Here is a 15,844-nt window from a genome sequence, read left to right on the forward strand (position 1 = left end):
TAAGTTGTGAGTCAGCTGGGAGCCTGGGAAACGTGAACCTGGCAGTGGCAGACAATTCCAAGCTGATAACCGCCAAGTTTTATGGAGTGTAATGTAACTGACGATGAGGCAAGTAGTGTCTCGTTTTTTTTCCTCCCCCCCCCCCCCTGTCATTCCTTTTTATTTAAAGCAACTATTTGAACTTGGAATTTCTGAGTTTACTTCAAGTTGGACCAGTACATTTCTCAAGATCATGTCAATAAAGTTTGACGTCCAACAGATCCAGTTGGTCCAATGACCCCTAAACAAGAGCCCAGGGCAGAGGAATGGAGCGATCGTTTGTTATTTTAGTTTTTAACTGGTTGACAGTGTAACTGACTTTATTGTGTAAGTCAATATTGGCACAAACTTTTTTCAGTATTTAAAACTAAACGGCCTAAAAATTCAGTCAAACTCGCTGTAACCTCGGTGTGGACTATATCCTAGTCACGTAGGAGGGACCCATAAATAATGAAGGATCAGCCAAGGATGCTGCAACAGTTTCCATGCCTAGGCAAGTCCAAAGAGCTCAGCAAATTGCTCCAGTCTTTGTTATTGTCAGTCTTTTAAATGCCTCACCCAGGCCGCTCTAAAACTGGAGAATCCTGTAGTTGGAGAATAGCAAATCGTCCTTCTGGGGAAGAAAACAACTTAAAAAAAAAAAAAACAACTTTTACTATTAACCCTACGAGTCAGAGACAACATGAGGTAGAGGTTGTCGTAAAGTAGGCCTTAATCATAGCGGGGCTGTCTACCGTGCTGCCCTTTCTCATTTGCCAGGAATCGCTTAGTCACTATTTGCTTTGTTTACCAAAGATCTGCTTACGGCGCTTTTGCTTTTTTTTTTTTTTCTTTTTTTTTTTTTGGTCTCACTTTCTCAGTCTTGGCAACCACAAGTCATTTTAGCGTCGAGTAAACGGCACATCCAGGTCATGTGTTCCGAATGACAAATTGCCACCTAGTACTTGAATGGCACCGTGGGGGGGCTCATGGATATAGGCTTAATTGTTGTCGGCTGGGTCGTGGTTATGGATTAGCCAGGGACTCTTCTGTGCCAGAGCGTAAACGATTGTAATAATTTGCGATTAAATAGTACACCGCAATTACATTATTGACGATCAAGCACTCCCATCTCAAATGACAGCCGCTCTTAGGTGAGGCTGAATAGTGGCGTGAGATCAGGTGGGTAACCAGTCAAAAGAAAAATAAAAGGCAACCTAAATAAATAGCTGACAAGGCATGTCAAAGCTTTGAGGCGGTGTCCTAGTGTGTCAAGACCTTTTTCCTTTCTTTCTCCTCAAGATGGAAGGCAGAGAAGCGTTTCCTACGCAGGGCCAGTGTTTACCATCAGGTCATAGCAGCGAGGAGAGGGGTATTTGTAAAATGCCTCTGAGTCGTGCTGCCTGGGCGGGAGGAGGCGGGGGGGGAGGTTGGTTGGTTGGTTGGTTATCATGTGTGTGACTATAACAAGTAGGTGCTTCTGGTGAACGCTCGAGCGCCAAAAGACTCACATTCTTTCTCTCTCTCTCTCCGATTCTCCGAGTTTCTCTCTCTCTCTCCCCCCCCCCCCTCAAAGAGCGTTGTCTGCTCCGTCCGCCCGTGGTTGTGGCACAGGGCAGCGTGGATGGGTAAACTGATACCGGTGTGAGCGCCACTGACCCTCAATGAGACAGTGTTTCGGGAGTGCCCCCCCCCCCGATCCCTTGAGAATGAGGCTTGCGTCCCTGCTCCTCGTTATCTTTCCTCTCCTATTCCTATTGGCGTTAAAAACTGGCCTTTTCCGCACTTTGTATCGTCATCAGGGAATGCCTTCCCGTTTGATTTAGAGATGTCGTCGTTCGAGTTTGTGTTCTGTCAGCTCGGTTAAATATCACATTGGCGCACTTGGCCGGCTGCCACGCCGGGTTTTTGAAATGTTGGACGGCCGTCCGCATCCGCCGTGCTGCGTTAATCGAAGACATTTGATCAAAACGCTGGCGACTTATCCTCCCCTAATCAGATAAACGGGGCCGTCGTCGTAAGTAGAACTGTTCCCTGTTTTCTCTGTTCCGAATGCAAATTCAAACAAGTCGTACCGCTGGGATTATGAGTATGCTGAGATTTTTATTTATTTTTTTCTTCCCTCAGCTGAAAGGTCTTTGTCTAACTTTCACCGTGCGATGTCTATTACACTTATTATTTTCCCAGTCCAAGATATGGAATTGTTGTGAAATGGGCAAAGGCATTGGACATTATCGCTGGTTTTGGCCCAACTCTCAACTCCCCTGGAAACTCCCCCCAAACTGGTCGGACTTCTGTCCGTAAAATGATTTGCTCCGAAGATTTAATGCTTTTATCATTAGGGCTCCCGTCCGACTGTTGATCCCAGCCGTTTTGAACGTTAGGATTCCAGCGTTTCTTTGATGCTTTTGCTGCGTGGATTTAGCCTTGATTTCAGTGTCTCTTGTCTTCCTCCAGAGGTCCTACACTTTGATACTTCAAGCTTTGGACTTCAACAACGAGACCGCGGGTGAGTACACCTTTTTCTATTACTACGTGCAGGAAGAGAACTGAGGTCGCAACAGGAAGTTTATCACTCCCAACCCGAGCCTCTCCTGTGTGGTCCGTGGGGAGGGGTCCAGTTTAAGAAGACGTGTAATGAGTTTACAGCGCAGAAGAGCCAGAGAGGAAGAGGCAGGGGGGGAAAACTGAGGGGGGGCAAGGAGAGGAGCATATGGCGACAAAGAGGAGGCTCGAGGCCAGTCGTACTATGAAAATGTTTTCACTCGGCTAGATGACTGATGGCAGGTGCTGCCAGAAAGGGTCAGGGTCACTCTGTCTCACTGTCACCGAGGCGTGAAACACAGGGTTCATCCGGCTGCCCCCGCCCCTCAGTCCCAGTAATGCGACCTGGCTCCGGGCAACAATGCAGGTCCAAGAGGCTCGGAGCCAGCCCCCCCCCCCCCCAGTGGTAAAAGTTGCTTTATTTACTCATTGGTGGCCGACTGGCCATGTGCCAGGATAGTATATGGTTAGGTTTTGGTTCAGGCTCGTGGAGATTCTCACACTGGTGGAAAGTTCCATCTGTACACTGTTTAAGTTTGGTTTCTCTCTGGGTTTTATGGTCCCGGAGTCCTGCTGGTTGTGTGGTTAGATTAGCGGCGGCATGGGGGATTCCACGCTAAGTAGAAGCTCCTACCTCGCCGCCATCCACCCGGCTTGTTTATGCAGGTCTGTTTGAGGTCAACGGGGTTTCAGTCTTTTCTGCTGTATTTGCCGCCTCCCCAGAGAGCTATTAGGGCACTGGTGTGAAAAGCCCCCTGAATGTACACACTCAATGCTGGTTAAGCCCCCACTAAGCTACGCTACCCTAAGCCCAGGCCTCTATCAGCTTGTTCGGCTATGTCTGGAGCTAAATTCACAGACTGAAAACATTTTATTTACAATTGATTTCCCTTTTTAAAGTGGGGGGGTAGGGGTAAAGTGGGGGAACCCTCATTAGCCTTTATGGTTGTGTGCAATTAGGGACGCAAATTAAAAGGAATTTCCTTCATCGATAGTTGTTAAGCTTAACAAACAGTCGTCGATTAGTTGATAACATGAAAGCTAATGACGTCACCAGGGGGCGACGCCGCGCATCGCGGTGACCTATGCCACGTCGTTTCTCCTCATTTCATTTGATTTTGATTTCCAATTGAGAACTTCGAGGCAAGACTCGCCAAGCTTGTTCGCGCATACAGCAACATTGACCGCATGCACCTGTCTGTGCGAGTTTAATATTCGAATCTTTTTGCCGTACTGCCGTAAATTCCCAAATTTTTTCAAGTGGTGATCCATAAGTCATCCATTCTCAAGTCCCAGAATTCCATTCAAAATGGAGATGGTTTTTTTTTAACATCTGCGTCAAATTCTTTCCTCCAACGTATGCCTTCTTTTCACTCGTGGATTTTATTTTATTTTCCTGGTCCCTTCAGGTGGTGGCGACTAGCTGTGCTGGTTTATCAAGTCGACAGTCGCTGTGTATGCCCAAGTACTCATACCACACGCTGTCGGTTTTGTAAAAAGTGACAGCTGAAAAACATTTTTTTTCATCCTCAAAATCAACAAAATAACACTTTTTATGATTCCATTTTTTTTTTTCTGGTATGAAATAATTCCTGTCTCAGTTCTTTTAGGCGCTCATAGGCCCAGTTCTGAAACAGGCCTGTTTCAGGCTCGGAGCCAGGCAGCAGGTCGTAGGGATGTGCCAATCCCGATGCGGCAAGGCCGTCGGCCGGTAGAGAAATGCCACACGGCCAGCCCAGCTCTGGGTTCCAGACAGTTGTGAAATGTTACCGTGCACTGTGATTTCAGAATGCGACCCCCACCCCGCCCACCCCAAGCCAAAGGTAGTAAATAGATGGCAGCAAACCCTCGCCCCCAGCCCGCCTCGGTGCACTTCGCGGAGGGGTGATTTCACAGAACAGTCAGCCACCTGGTACTTAAATAGGTTGACACATTTTTTTTTTTTTTTTTTTTTTGTGTTTAATTCTCCCCCAAGTGAAGATTTAGATAGCGAGAGGCAAGCGCTCGACTCGCAAGTGTGTGAGTAAGCACGTAGTGCGAAAAAGGAAAGTGCGTGGGGGGGGGGGGGGGGGTGGTAACATTTGTATCTTACGCGTGTCTGTACAGTGCATCTGAAGGGTTTGTGGAGGCGGGGCTTGCCCCCCCCCACACCGTGTTTACTTTGCGCGGGTCTTATTTATTCTGCTTGTGCGGTTCTCTCCAGCCTGCGACTCCCAGGCCAGTCCTTGCCCCCTTCTGACAGACCAGTGACCCTGTCTGTTTGTCGTCATAGCTCTGGATCAACAAAAAAAAGCAACTATGTTTGTGCCCCTCGTAAGGACCTGCACAGTGAATTCAGTACGTTCAAGCCACGCTTTAACTCCACCACCGAAATACGGACAGACTGCCGTACGCCTTCGGCAAAAAGTTGAGCTTTTTGACTGGCGTTTGCACGCTAATGGTATGGGAGAACAACTGCAAGAGAGTTAAAATGACAACAAAAAAGCAACAACAACAAAAAACAACAACTTGCTGATGGCGCACTGGCAGCCTTCCCAGCCAGTGACTGTGGCGTTGGTGTCTTCACACTGTAATTTATGGTGGCTGTGGTTCCGTCGTTGCCGGAGCAGAGGGAGAGGGTAGCATCCAAGGCCAGCAATATCCCGGAGCTGTTAACTTTTGCGAGGCAAACCAGCCAGAGAGACGGAGGGAGCGTGAGAAAAAAAAAAAAAAAAAGTAGTTAACAGTACTCATTACAGACGAGACTTGTCATTCCACTGTATTTCTTCCTCTGCCTTTCCTGACCCCAGTCTAGAAAATCTTGTGCAATTTGTGTTTGAACTACTTATCAAATTCAGTGTTTCCCAGCGTATGACCCCTAAGTCCCAAAGACATGACACAAGAAAGTGGTAGATCTCGGTTCTGTTCTTTATAAATGGCCTGAAATCTAATGGCTGTTTGTCTTTGGCGCAGAGGGGCTGGTGATCGAGAAGGCCTCTCACTCCGGCATGATCAACCCGAGCCCGCATTGGCAGAAGCTGACCCACAACGGCCCAATAGCCCAGTTCGAGTACCAGATCCGGGTGAGCTGCGACGAGCACTACTACGGCTTTGGCTGCAACAAATTCTGCCGGCCCAGGAACGACTTCTTCGGACACTACACCTGCGACTACAATGGCAACAAGACTTGCTTGGAGGGCTGGTCTGGACCCGACTGCAACACAGGTAGGAATGCGCCGGACACGGTGCGAGGAGGGTTATGGGGAGGATGCTGAGCCAGCGTATGTCATACGTGTTTTGGGGTGGGGGTGGGCTGCCTCTCAAAGAGGCTCCAGCGTGAACAGCCTTAAGGATTTAAACTGTTTGTTAATGTGAGGCGGTCTGGCTTTGTTAAACTTGAACATGCTTCAACAATCTTGAGCACTGGTTTGATTTCTCAGCAGAAAGTATTTCTTTATCCCGTTCTGTCTCTTGTGGCCTCGGTGTTTTTATTTTATTTTTTTTTTTGTTTTTTTCCCCAATTTGTTGGATATGGCACCGTGTCTACATACCAAGGTGCTGGACAGGCTCTAATGTTGTGCTGTAGATGAACAGAATACAGCAAATGAGTAAATGAGGACTCTCCAAACTGCATTGCTGCATCTTAATTCAGGAGTCACTGCATGCAGTTAAACGTCAAGTCCTGTAGGATGGCAGCGTATCCATGACCAAGCAAGTAAAACATATTTTTTTCTCCTTCAGCGATTTGCAGACAAGGCTGCAGCACTGACCATGGGTTTTGCCATGAGCCAGGTGGTTGCAGGTAAGTACAATAAATTCTCCTTCTTGCCACTGTGATGTGTCTGCTATTAGTCCGACCACTTGATTTACAGCCTAACAGGGAAAGTCTTTGAGAACTCGATGTGGAACAGGAAGTGAAAGGGTGTGCGAGAGCCTTTCTTTCGGATGGAAGCCTGAGACGCGAGTCTGCGGTGTTGGGGCCCCTTTGTTTTCAACCGCGAACTATCTAGAAACGAGGCTTCCACGGAGACGTGCGGCGAGCCGTTTGGAAAAAGCGTTTTATTGAGGCGTCTGGCTGGCAGCGAGCGCCGAGTCGGGGAAAGGAGAAGTCTCACGACTGAATGTGGAGCGAGCGCTCCCTCCTCATGAGGCCGGTTTTATCAGTCAAATCATTTATAACTCTTGGAAGAGCCGCTGAGTGTTTCTAATGCTGTTTATGAGCACAGCCAGAGGGGAAAGCCAGCCGCAGATATTGTGTTGTGTTGTGCACAACGGTACCACAACAACCAAAAGCACTCTCATCCTGAACCGGCCCCCGGAGCAAGAAGGCCCAGGGGGTTCGGGGGTGTTGGCAGCCTCCCGGTTGTCGTGGTTTTGGCCACGCCTCGAGGCCGGTCCTTTTTTCCCAGACTTTGTTTGACATCATCGGATTTCTCGAAATATCTGCGCGGCAGGGTTCGGCAAAAAGGGCGAGGCGAGGAGCTGTCTCGCTCGTTGCACAGGTGTGGCCCCGTTGCCTGTCTCCCGTCCAGGCTAGCGTCAAAGCCTGTTTTTATTTATTTATTTATTTATTTTTAAGATGGGACCCCAGCGGCAGACTCTGAACCTCCGCGCCACTGTCATGACCGGTTAGCTGTAGAGGCTTTACGGGGTCAACGCGGCAGCTGTGCGCCGCCCTTCATTGGCTGTAGGGCTGGTGCGATGCTCCAGTCACTTACCTTACTTCAACAGCGTTCCCTGGAGCTCGTCAGATCGGAAAAATGTTTGACGCTAATGCAGTAAAAGCTGCAAACCTACACACCCAGCTTCAGGGCCGGGGGGGGTGCAAACGCTAATAAAATGCTAGTGTTTATTTTTGTGATTGACGAGCAGTTGCTTGTTAACATTCTATCTTTGGCAGCACCCCAACGATAAACCAAGCCACAAGTTATGATTATTATATTATGGTTTTTTTTATTATTTCATATTATATCCGGAAGTTATCCAGAATATTTCGGATCTCACCGTCTCTGCGAAGGGCGCGTGGTCCCGTGTAATAACCCTGCTCACGCTTCTCACGGGGTGGGGGGTTAGTACATTTATTTTTATTTTTTATCCCGCTTTTAATCGCAGACCAAGCTTTTTACTTAACCACCTCATTACTTTCTTTTATTATTCTTTTTTTATTCTTCTCTTTTCTTTTCATTGTTGTGTTTTTTTAGGTTTTTATTTATTTATTTATTTATTTATTTTACACGATCACTTGAGCCCCCTTTTATTTTGAAGGAGCCGGTTCTCTTCAGTACAGAGCCTGGGGGGTGGACAAGCCTTTTTTTTTTTTTTAATTATTATTATTATTACTCGTGTAATTACGGACCTGGACGACACTGGACGTCCCTCCCTCCTCATAGGTGGATTCCTGACTCGTGGGAACTAAGGTTCGAGGTGGCCTTTTCCCAAGAGATGGCTGATCCCCCCCCCCCCCCCCCCCCCGTCCCCTGTGAGGTGGTTGCTCCCGCCAAACAGCGTCTGGACGCATGTTAACGTTCCCATCGGACCCATAATGGTTTTTGTTTTTATTGGGTTTTTTATGTTGTTCAGTAAAACGCTGAATGCCCCTCTGTTGTTGTTGTTGTTCCCATGTATTGTTAAAAAAGCTGTTGCGTAAACAAGTGTGCTGCTTAAAATTTAATTTGTGGTCTTTGTGAGTCGTGGTCCAGTCGGCCGGGGGGGTGGGCGGAGGGCCTTCCAAGTTCCAACACACTGCAGCGTTTTATTTTGTGTGAAGTTCGTTAAATGTGGATTATCGTTGGATTGCACCACGTGGACTTTAGATTCAGAAGGGATTCTGCCAATAATATTTAGGGATACCGCATTCTTATTGTTTTTCCTTTCACTTTCGGAGAAGTTGGGTGGGACGGTTATGGCTAAAATAAAGACAATTGGCTGAATGACCTTGATGTCGTCCATTTCACCATTTACAGCTCTAATGCAGAGTATTAAAGGGTGTGCCACTCTAATGTGTATACGTGTGTGTGTGTGACAGGTGTCTCTACGGCTGGCAGGGTCAGTACTGCGACAAGTGCATACCCCACCCGGGCTGCGTGCACGGGACGTGCGTGGAGCCCTGGCAGTGCCTGTGTGCGACCAACTGGGGCGGCCATCTCTGCGATAAAGGTTGGACGTTTTCCTCCGGAAGATTTGAAGACCAAGAAAACTTTTTTAGAGCCTAACGCAATATCGTTGCGCCCCCCCCCCCCCCTTCACCAGACTTGAACTTATGCGGCACCCACCAGCCGTGCCTGAACGGCGGCACGTGTATCAACACGGGACCGGACAAGTACCAGTGCATCTGCGCCGAGGGCTACTCGGGCCCCAACTGCGAGAGGGGTGAGTTGCGGGAGGGAGCCACCGGTGCCCTTCATTCGGGGGAGGGGGGCGTGGGACCGGTCAGACTCTGTTTGAAAACAAACTTTTTGCGCCTCGAGTTTTACCATTTGGCACTTGACCATAGAGGATGATGGGTCTTTTTTTTCTTTTTTTTTTTTCCTTATTATTATTATTATTAATAAATCTGAGCCTCGTGGGACGCTGACAGCTTAACTGCAAGGGGATGTCAGGAGACGGTTTGGATTATTGATTTATTTATTTTGGTAACAGGAGGTCAGGTGGGTGGGGGGGGTGGGGGGGGGGATAGTTTACTCACTCATAGCACGGGACACGCAAAGAGAAGATCCACACCCACACGCCTCTCCCACTTCCTCTGCCCTTCGACTGGCCTCGTTTCAAGCCCACTTCCCTCCCCTTCTGCCGCCCCCGTCCTCTCTCTCTCTCTCTCTCTCTCTCTCTCTCTCTCTCTCTCCTCTCTCTCCTCTCTCTCTCTCTCTCTCTCTCTCTCTCTCTCTCTCTCTCTCTCTCTCTCTCTCTCTCTCTCTCTCTCTCTCTTCTCTCTCTCTCTCTCTCTCTCTCTCCATCTTGTCTCAGAAGAAGAATGTTGTGGTGCGGGGGGGAGGGGGTGTCACGGTGCATTGGTTCGGTCAACTTGGCATGAAAGACGATTTCCTGGCGATGCGGTCTGACGGTGAGGGGGGTTGGGTCGCTGCTAATGAGAGCGAGATGGGTATTGGGGCAGACGTCGGGGGTCAGGAGGGGGGTGTGGAGTAGGTCGGTGGGGGGGCGGGGGGGTCTGCTTCCGAATTTCTAACATTTTCCTTTCCGTCGTCCTCTGTAGCCGAACACGCCTGCTTATCCAACCCCTGCTCCAACGGCGGCAGCTGCGCCGAGACCAGCCAGGGCTACGAGTGCCAGTGTGCGCCTGGGTGGAGCGGACCCTCCTGTGACATCAGTAAGATAATGGTTTTTTTCTGTTGTTGTTTTCCCATATATTTCGATCGGTCATACAAATCTGACTGAACTTTTTTTTATTTATTTATTTTTTATTTAATTTTATTTTTTCGTCATCTCTCCAGATGTCGACGAATGCGCTTCCAAGCCTTGCAACCACGGAGGCACCTGCGAAGATCTGGTTAACGGCTACAGGTGTCAATGTCCTCCGCAGTGGACGGGCAAGACCTGCTTGATAGGTGGGCTGCCGTCTCCATGCGCGCACACGCACGCACATACACACACACGCACACACATACATACATACACACGCACGCACGCCACTTACCACACCTTTTCCCCCGTGTAGATGCCAACGAATGCGACGGCAAGCCTTGCGTCAACGCCAGCTCCTGCCGCAACCTGATTGGCGGATACTTCTGCGAGTGCATTCCCGGTTGGATGGGGCAGAACTGTGACACCAGTGAGTGCTGTGGAACGACACACCTGTCCATCATCCCTTTGTGTGCCCTGTGTCTCTCATTCTCTCTCTCTCTCTCTCTCTCTCTCACTCTCTTCAGTTCAAATTTGCTTTCTTGGCACGACAAGCATTCTTACGTTGCCAAAGCATAACAAGACATAACAATTATTATGTTGCACAACATGGAGGAAAACAAGTATATCATAATATACAATAAGTAATGAATAAAATGGTAAACACAACGATAATAATAATAAGTGAAATGGACGATAATAAACATAGACAAATCGCCAAGACAAAAGTCTCTAGTCTCTCTCTCTGTCTCACAAGCTAATGCCTAACTATAGTACGGTGTTTGAAACCAAAGCTAGGTGTGTGTGTGTGTGTGTGTGTGTGTGTGTGTGTGTGTGTGTGTGTGTGTGTGTGTGTGTGTGTGTGTGTGTGTGTGTGTGTGTGTGTGTGTGTGTGTGTGTGTGTGTGTGTGTGTGTGTGTGTGTGTGTGGCCACGGAGATTAGCGGTGGCTAAAAACAATTCCGGCCCTAGTCTCCCCTGGCAACACGCAGGCACCGGATTGCCCAAGAGTCGTGTGGGGGCCAAACCCTCGCCCCGCCGTCGTAGGGTTTTGGGGGGGGGCGAGCACCAGCGGAACCACGAGGGGCTCCATGGGTTTTGCATGCAGACTGTTTGGCCGAGCTGTTTGTCACATTCGGAGCTAACCCCCGGCGCTTTGTGTCCCTCCCCCCATGCAGATATAAACGATTGTAGAGACCAGTGCCAGAACGGCGGGACTTGCAAGGTACGTGGCTTGTGTCGCCGCCCCGGAATCAACACTGTTGTTTGCCTGCTTGTTTATCTACTCAGCTGGGGCCTCCCCCCCCTCCGTTTCATGTCTAAGCCCCTCGTTAGAAATAGCGGTCGCATTTTTAAATGGCGGCTTAGACCCCCTTCCCGCCCGCCACCCTCAAAAACCGACGGCGCAATTGTTGTGGAATTCCTCTCCAAAAATGAAAATCGGAGGAAGGAGGGGAGGCTGGGGAGGGGCAACGGGTTCATAGGGGTTTCCAAGGGAGGGAACACAGAAGTTCCCCTCACCACGTCGGATCGAATTACCATAAACATTATCGCGTTGAGGCCGCCAGGAAAATGTGTCGAAATAATAATTGCGGAGCCGGCGATAATGTTCTGTCCTCCCAAACTGCTTCCCTGCCACCCTCCAGCTCGTGGCTCTTTAGGAATTCTCTCTCTCTCTCTCTCTCCTTCTCCGACCCCCACCCTGTTAAAGTAGTCACCGGGATCCATGGATAACTGTTGTTGTCTTTTTATTTATTTATTTATTTTTGTTTGATTTGTAGGACTTGGTGAACGCTTATCGTTGCGTGTGCCCGCCCGGCTTCGCTGGCGAGCACTGCGAGAGGGACGTCGACGAGTGTGCCAGCACCCCGTGTCTGAACGGCGGACAGTGTCAGGACGAGGTGGACGGATTCCGGTGCCTCTGTCTAGCCGGCTTCTCAGGAAACCTCTGCCAGGTGAGAGAAAGTTAAAAAAAACAAAAAAAAACAACTAACGATAAACCATACTCATACACATGGCCAGGTCACACTTGAATCATTTAAGGCCTTGAACCCCCTGTCGTCGCTCCGCTGTCGGCGTTGGCTTCGGGGTTGCTGTGAAAAGTTTCCCCTGCCCCGCCCTCTTAAATGGCTGTTGTTTCACAATCCTCCTTTTATTTTAGAAAAAAAAAGGAAAGGGAGAAAAGAAAAAGGGAGTGCTTTGTCGAAGCGACTCCTGGGATACATTCCTTCTCACTGAAAGCCCACACTCTGTGGACGAGCTCCGATGTCCCTCCACCTCCCTCACCTCTCTTCCTCCTCCCTCCTCCTCATGCTCGCCGTGAGTGCGCTGTTTCCTTGGCACGGCCCACCATGGGAAGATGCCGCCACGGGGGCTGTGCTCTGTTTAGCGTGACGGTAACGTGCGTAGGCTCTCTCTGTGGGTGTACTCACCGCTCTCTCTCTCTCTGTCTGTCTCTCTCTGTCTGTCTCTCCCCTTCAGCTGGATATCGACTACTGCCTGCCCACCCCATGTCAGAACGCCGCGCCCTGCTTCAACCTGGCCGACGACTACTACTGCGCCTGCCCGGAGGACTACGAGGGCAAGAACTGCTCCCACCTCAAGGACCACTGTCGCACCACCGCCTGCAAAGGTAACCGTCCTCTCTCTCTCTCTCTCCCTCTCTGGCTCGCTCTCGCCTCTGGGAAAAGAAAACCACATCCGTTTATAAAAACAAACAAAAAACAAAACACGCTGAGTAAGCTGGTAGGGCTTCCGCCCACCCCTTAACTTTATTGCTTTATATTGGATTATTGCGAGCGTAGCTCCCTTAATGGGGTTAAGTTTCTAATCTGTCCCGCCCTTTTCCCCTGCTCTGGCTTCTCTGAAAATTTGGCTACAGAAGGCTTGTGTGTGTGTGTGTTCTGGGTAATGACTTTCCCTTTTTTCAGCCCAATGTGTGTGTTTGCAATGTGGCCAGATACCAAAGCCTGTGTGATCCCCCTTTCTGCTCTTGGAAGAAATTACGTGATTACAGGGGAGCAAATTGAACACCCCCCCCCCCCAATAAGTGGACCCGACAGGCAACCAAACCGAAATGGGGAATTCGGCGGAAACTATCTACGGGAGCACTACAACATATCGTCATTGCCGCCCCCGAAAATGTGGGACGGCGGGAGCACAAACCGCATTTTTGTTTCTTGGCTTTTTCCTCCCCCCTTCGCAGAAAAAGTATCGTCTCGATATCGATGAGCTGTAATCATCATGTTGTCGTCCTGTCTGAACTCTCTGTGCCCCGGCAGTGATCGACAGCTGCACGGTCGCTGTGGCGTCCAACAGCACGCCAGGAGGACAGCGCTACATTTCCTCGAACGTGTGCGGGCCGCACGGCCGCTGCCGGAGCCAGGCCGGGGGCCAGTTCAGCTGCGAGTGCCAGGAGGGCTTCAGAGGAACCTACTGTCACGAGAGTAAGACCACCGGGAACGGGGAAGGGCAGAAAGGGTGTCGACAAGCCAAATGAAAATAAGCAAAATGTCCCGCCAGTGTCGCAGTAGCTCTCGACGGAGGGACTGTTTTCCTCGGTAAATCATTAGTTAAACCTTGCGTATTGTATTGGTGGCACCGTGGCGACCAGGGATCAACAAAGCAGATTCTCACCAATACCACTCGCTAGCTAAGTGAACCTAGCGATGAGTGAAATTAACTTTTAAGCTGGTGGGGTGAGGGGAGTCTTTTCGGTATAGAGAGCTGACCTGGTGACTTCTTAGTGGGTCCTTGGGGTGCTTGAATTTAGTCCTCGGGAATTGAAGTACTGGAATACCTTTAAAATAGCCCCTTTTGCAATGATGTGCTTTAAAAGTCCTTGAAAAAAACAAAGAAAGACGATTGATAACCTGTCATATTCCCCTTGGTTTTATTATTCAAAATAATTTAAAATGAAAAAAGAATAATTACAATAATTACATTTTGTAACGCCAAAATGAACCCTGACTCCCCTGGTGGTCAAAGTGCTGTGGTTGCCCAAGTGTAACGAGGATAACCAACGTGTCACTTTTTGCCAACATGAGCGTGAAACTTTGGGTTATGTGTCAAAAAAGTAGGGCTCGAAAATACAAGCGCAACCCCAAAAACAAAAGTGGGGCTGACCAAACCCTTCCCTTTCCTCAGACATCAACGACTGCGAGAGCAACCCCTGTCGCAACGGAGGCACATGCATCGACAAGGTCAGCGTCTACCAGTGCATCTGCGGCGACGGCTGGGAAGGAGACCACTGTGAGATAAGTGAGTAAAAAAACAATAATTAAATAAATCTCCCACTTTTGTCACATCTCCATTTTGGGATTTTATTTTTTATTTTTTTGGGGGGGCTCTTTTGACACGCGCTATCGTCTCCACGTGCAGACATCGACGACTGCAGCACCGCCCCCTGTCACAACGGAGGGACGTGTCGGGACCTGGTGACTGATTTCTTCTGCGAGTGCAAGAACGGCTGGAAGGGAAAGACCTGCCACTCCCGTAAGGGCTCGTTTGCACACACGCACATACACACACGCCCTGCCTGCGCTGTCTGTCTGTGCAGGTTCATGGTATGTGCTCATTGCTGTATGTAATTACAGTCTTCTATACATGTAAGCACTACTCAGGCGTGTGTCCGTGTCCTAGGTGAAAGCCAGTGCGACGAGGCAACATGCAACAACGGCGGCACCTGCCACGACGAGGGAGACACATTCCAGTGCAAGTGCTCCCCCGGATGGGAGGGCGCCACCTGCAACATCGGTGAGTCGCCGCCAGCGACAACGGAAGTTTGGAATAGCCGCACGTGTAAACAGAGGGAGAGAGAAAGGGAGGGGGGGGGCGAGGCGCCAACCAGGCACAGCAGACCTAGAATCTGTCGGATCGTCGAAGTTCACAAAAGAAGATTTTATCCCTTCATTCTGTCAGCACTTCCAGCCTTCTTTGACTCCCAGCCTGTTTTTTTGTGTGTGTTGACAGGATATCTGCTTAGAAATCCCTCATGTTTTTCCCCCGATAACCCTCCCCCTTGGGCGTTAAGGAATGCTGATATACCTTGTAGAGATAATCTTTTTTTTTTTCCTTTTTTTTTTTCCAAACCGACCCACAGCACCCTTCTATATATATATTCATATATATATATATATATATATTTATATTTATTCATTACCTATCGCAGCCAAGAACTCCAGCTGCCTGCCCAACCCCTGTGAGAACGGCGGGACTTGTGTGGTGAGCGGGGACTCCTTCACCTGCGTCTGCAAGGAGGGCTGGGAGGGCCCCACCTGCACCCAGAGTGAGTTATATCATATTATTATTATTATTATGATTGATTATGGAGGAGCCTGCGCCCCACGTGCGCAGGCTCCGTTGTTTTCTCTCCTCCGTTTTTTCTACCATGGCACACGTCTTATAATGAGATGAAGCAGAGTGTCCCATGAACCACTGCGCTAGTCACTATGGCGATGCGAGACGATTCGTTCGTAACGAACTAATCTTTCAAACGAGCCGGGAGTCTGGAGTCACTTTGGAACTCGGAGACTGAAATGAGATATAAATAATTATTGAGGACTCAATCAAAGTCGGATGTGGCTTTTTTTCATTCCACCACAATCACTAATTGTGACAGAATGGAATTATTCTTGCACGACTTCCATTTCCCGTCCACCAAAAGAAGAGCAGGAAAAATCGTAACTTTGAATTTCCATTTTCTTTAATTTAATTGTATTTATTTTTTTACCGTGACTCTCCAAGATGGATTCTCAATCAAAGAGACAAACCTTTGGTCACTCTTCATGGTTCTCACTTTGGAACGTGTTGGTTTTCTTCTTCGTCGAGATCTTCCTCGGTTCGGAGCGCGGCGCCTACTTTGCTTAAACCTTCACCACCACCACCTCCTCCTCTTCCACCTCCTCCACCACCTCCATGCTGGCCATGAGGGAGTGAGGGTGGGGGGG

At 49.2% G+C, this 15,844-nt stretch overlaps 1 protein-coding gene across 1 annotated transcript; it reads left to right on the forward strand.

Moving 5' to 3' along the window:
- Positions 1-5,519: 5,519 nt before the first annotated feature.
- LOC307247617 (protein jagged-1b-like) lies at positions 5,520-15,183 on the forward strand (the record flags this gene model as incomplete). Its single annotated transcript, XM_080024659.1, has 15 exons — positions 5,520-5,766; positions 6,283-6,343; positions 8,567-8,697; positions 8,791-8,910; positions 9,752-9,865; positions 9,990-10,103; positions 10,214-10,327; positions 11,075-11,121; positions 11,678-11,851; positions 12,378-12,528; positions 13,178-13,342; positions 14,043-14,156; positions 14,277-14,390; positions 14,538-14,651; positions 15,067-15,183. Coding segments are annotated over exons 1-15 (1,867 nt in total), but the record flags the coding sequence as incomplete, so codon positions are not given.
- Between the last annotated feature and the right edge of the window lie 661 nt (positions 15,184-15,844).

This window comes from Zeus faber, assembly GCF_960531495.2.
Source record: "Zeus faber genome assembly, contig: SCAFFOLD_162, whole genome shotgun sequence".
NCBI lineage: Eukaryota > Metazoa > Chordata > Actinopteri > Zeiformes > Zeidae > Zeus > Zeus faber.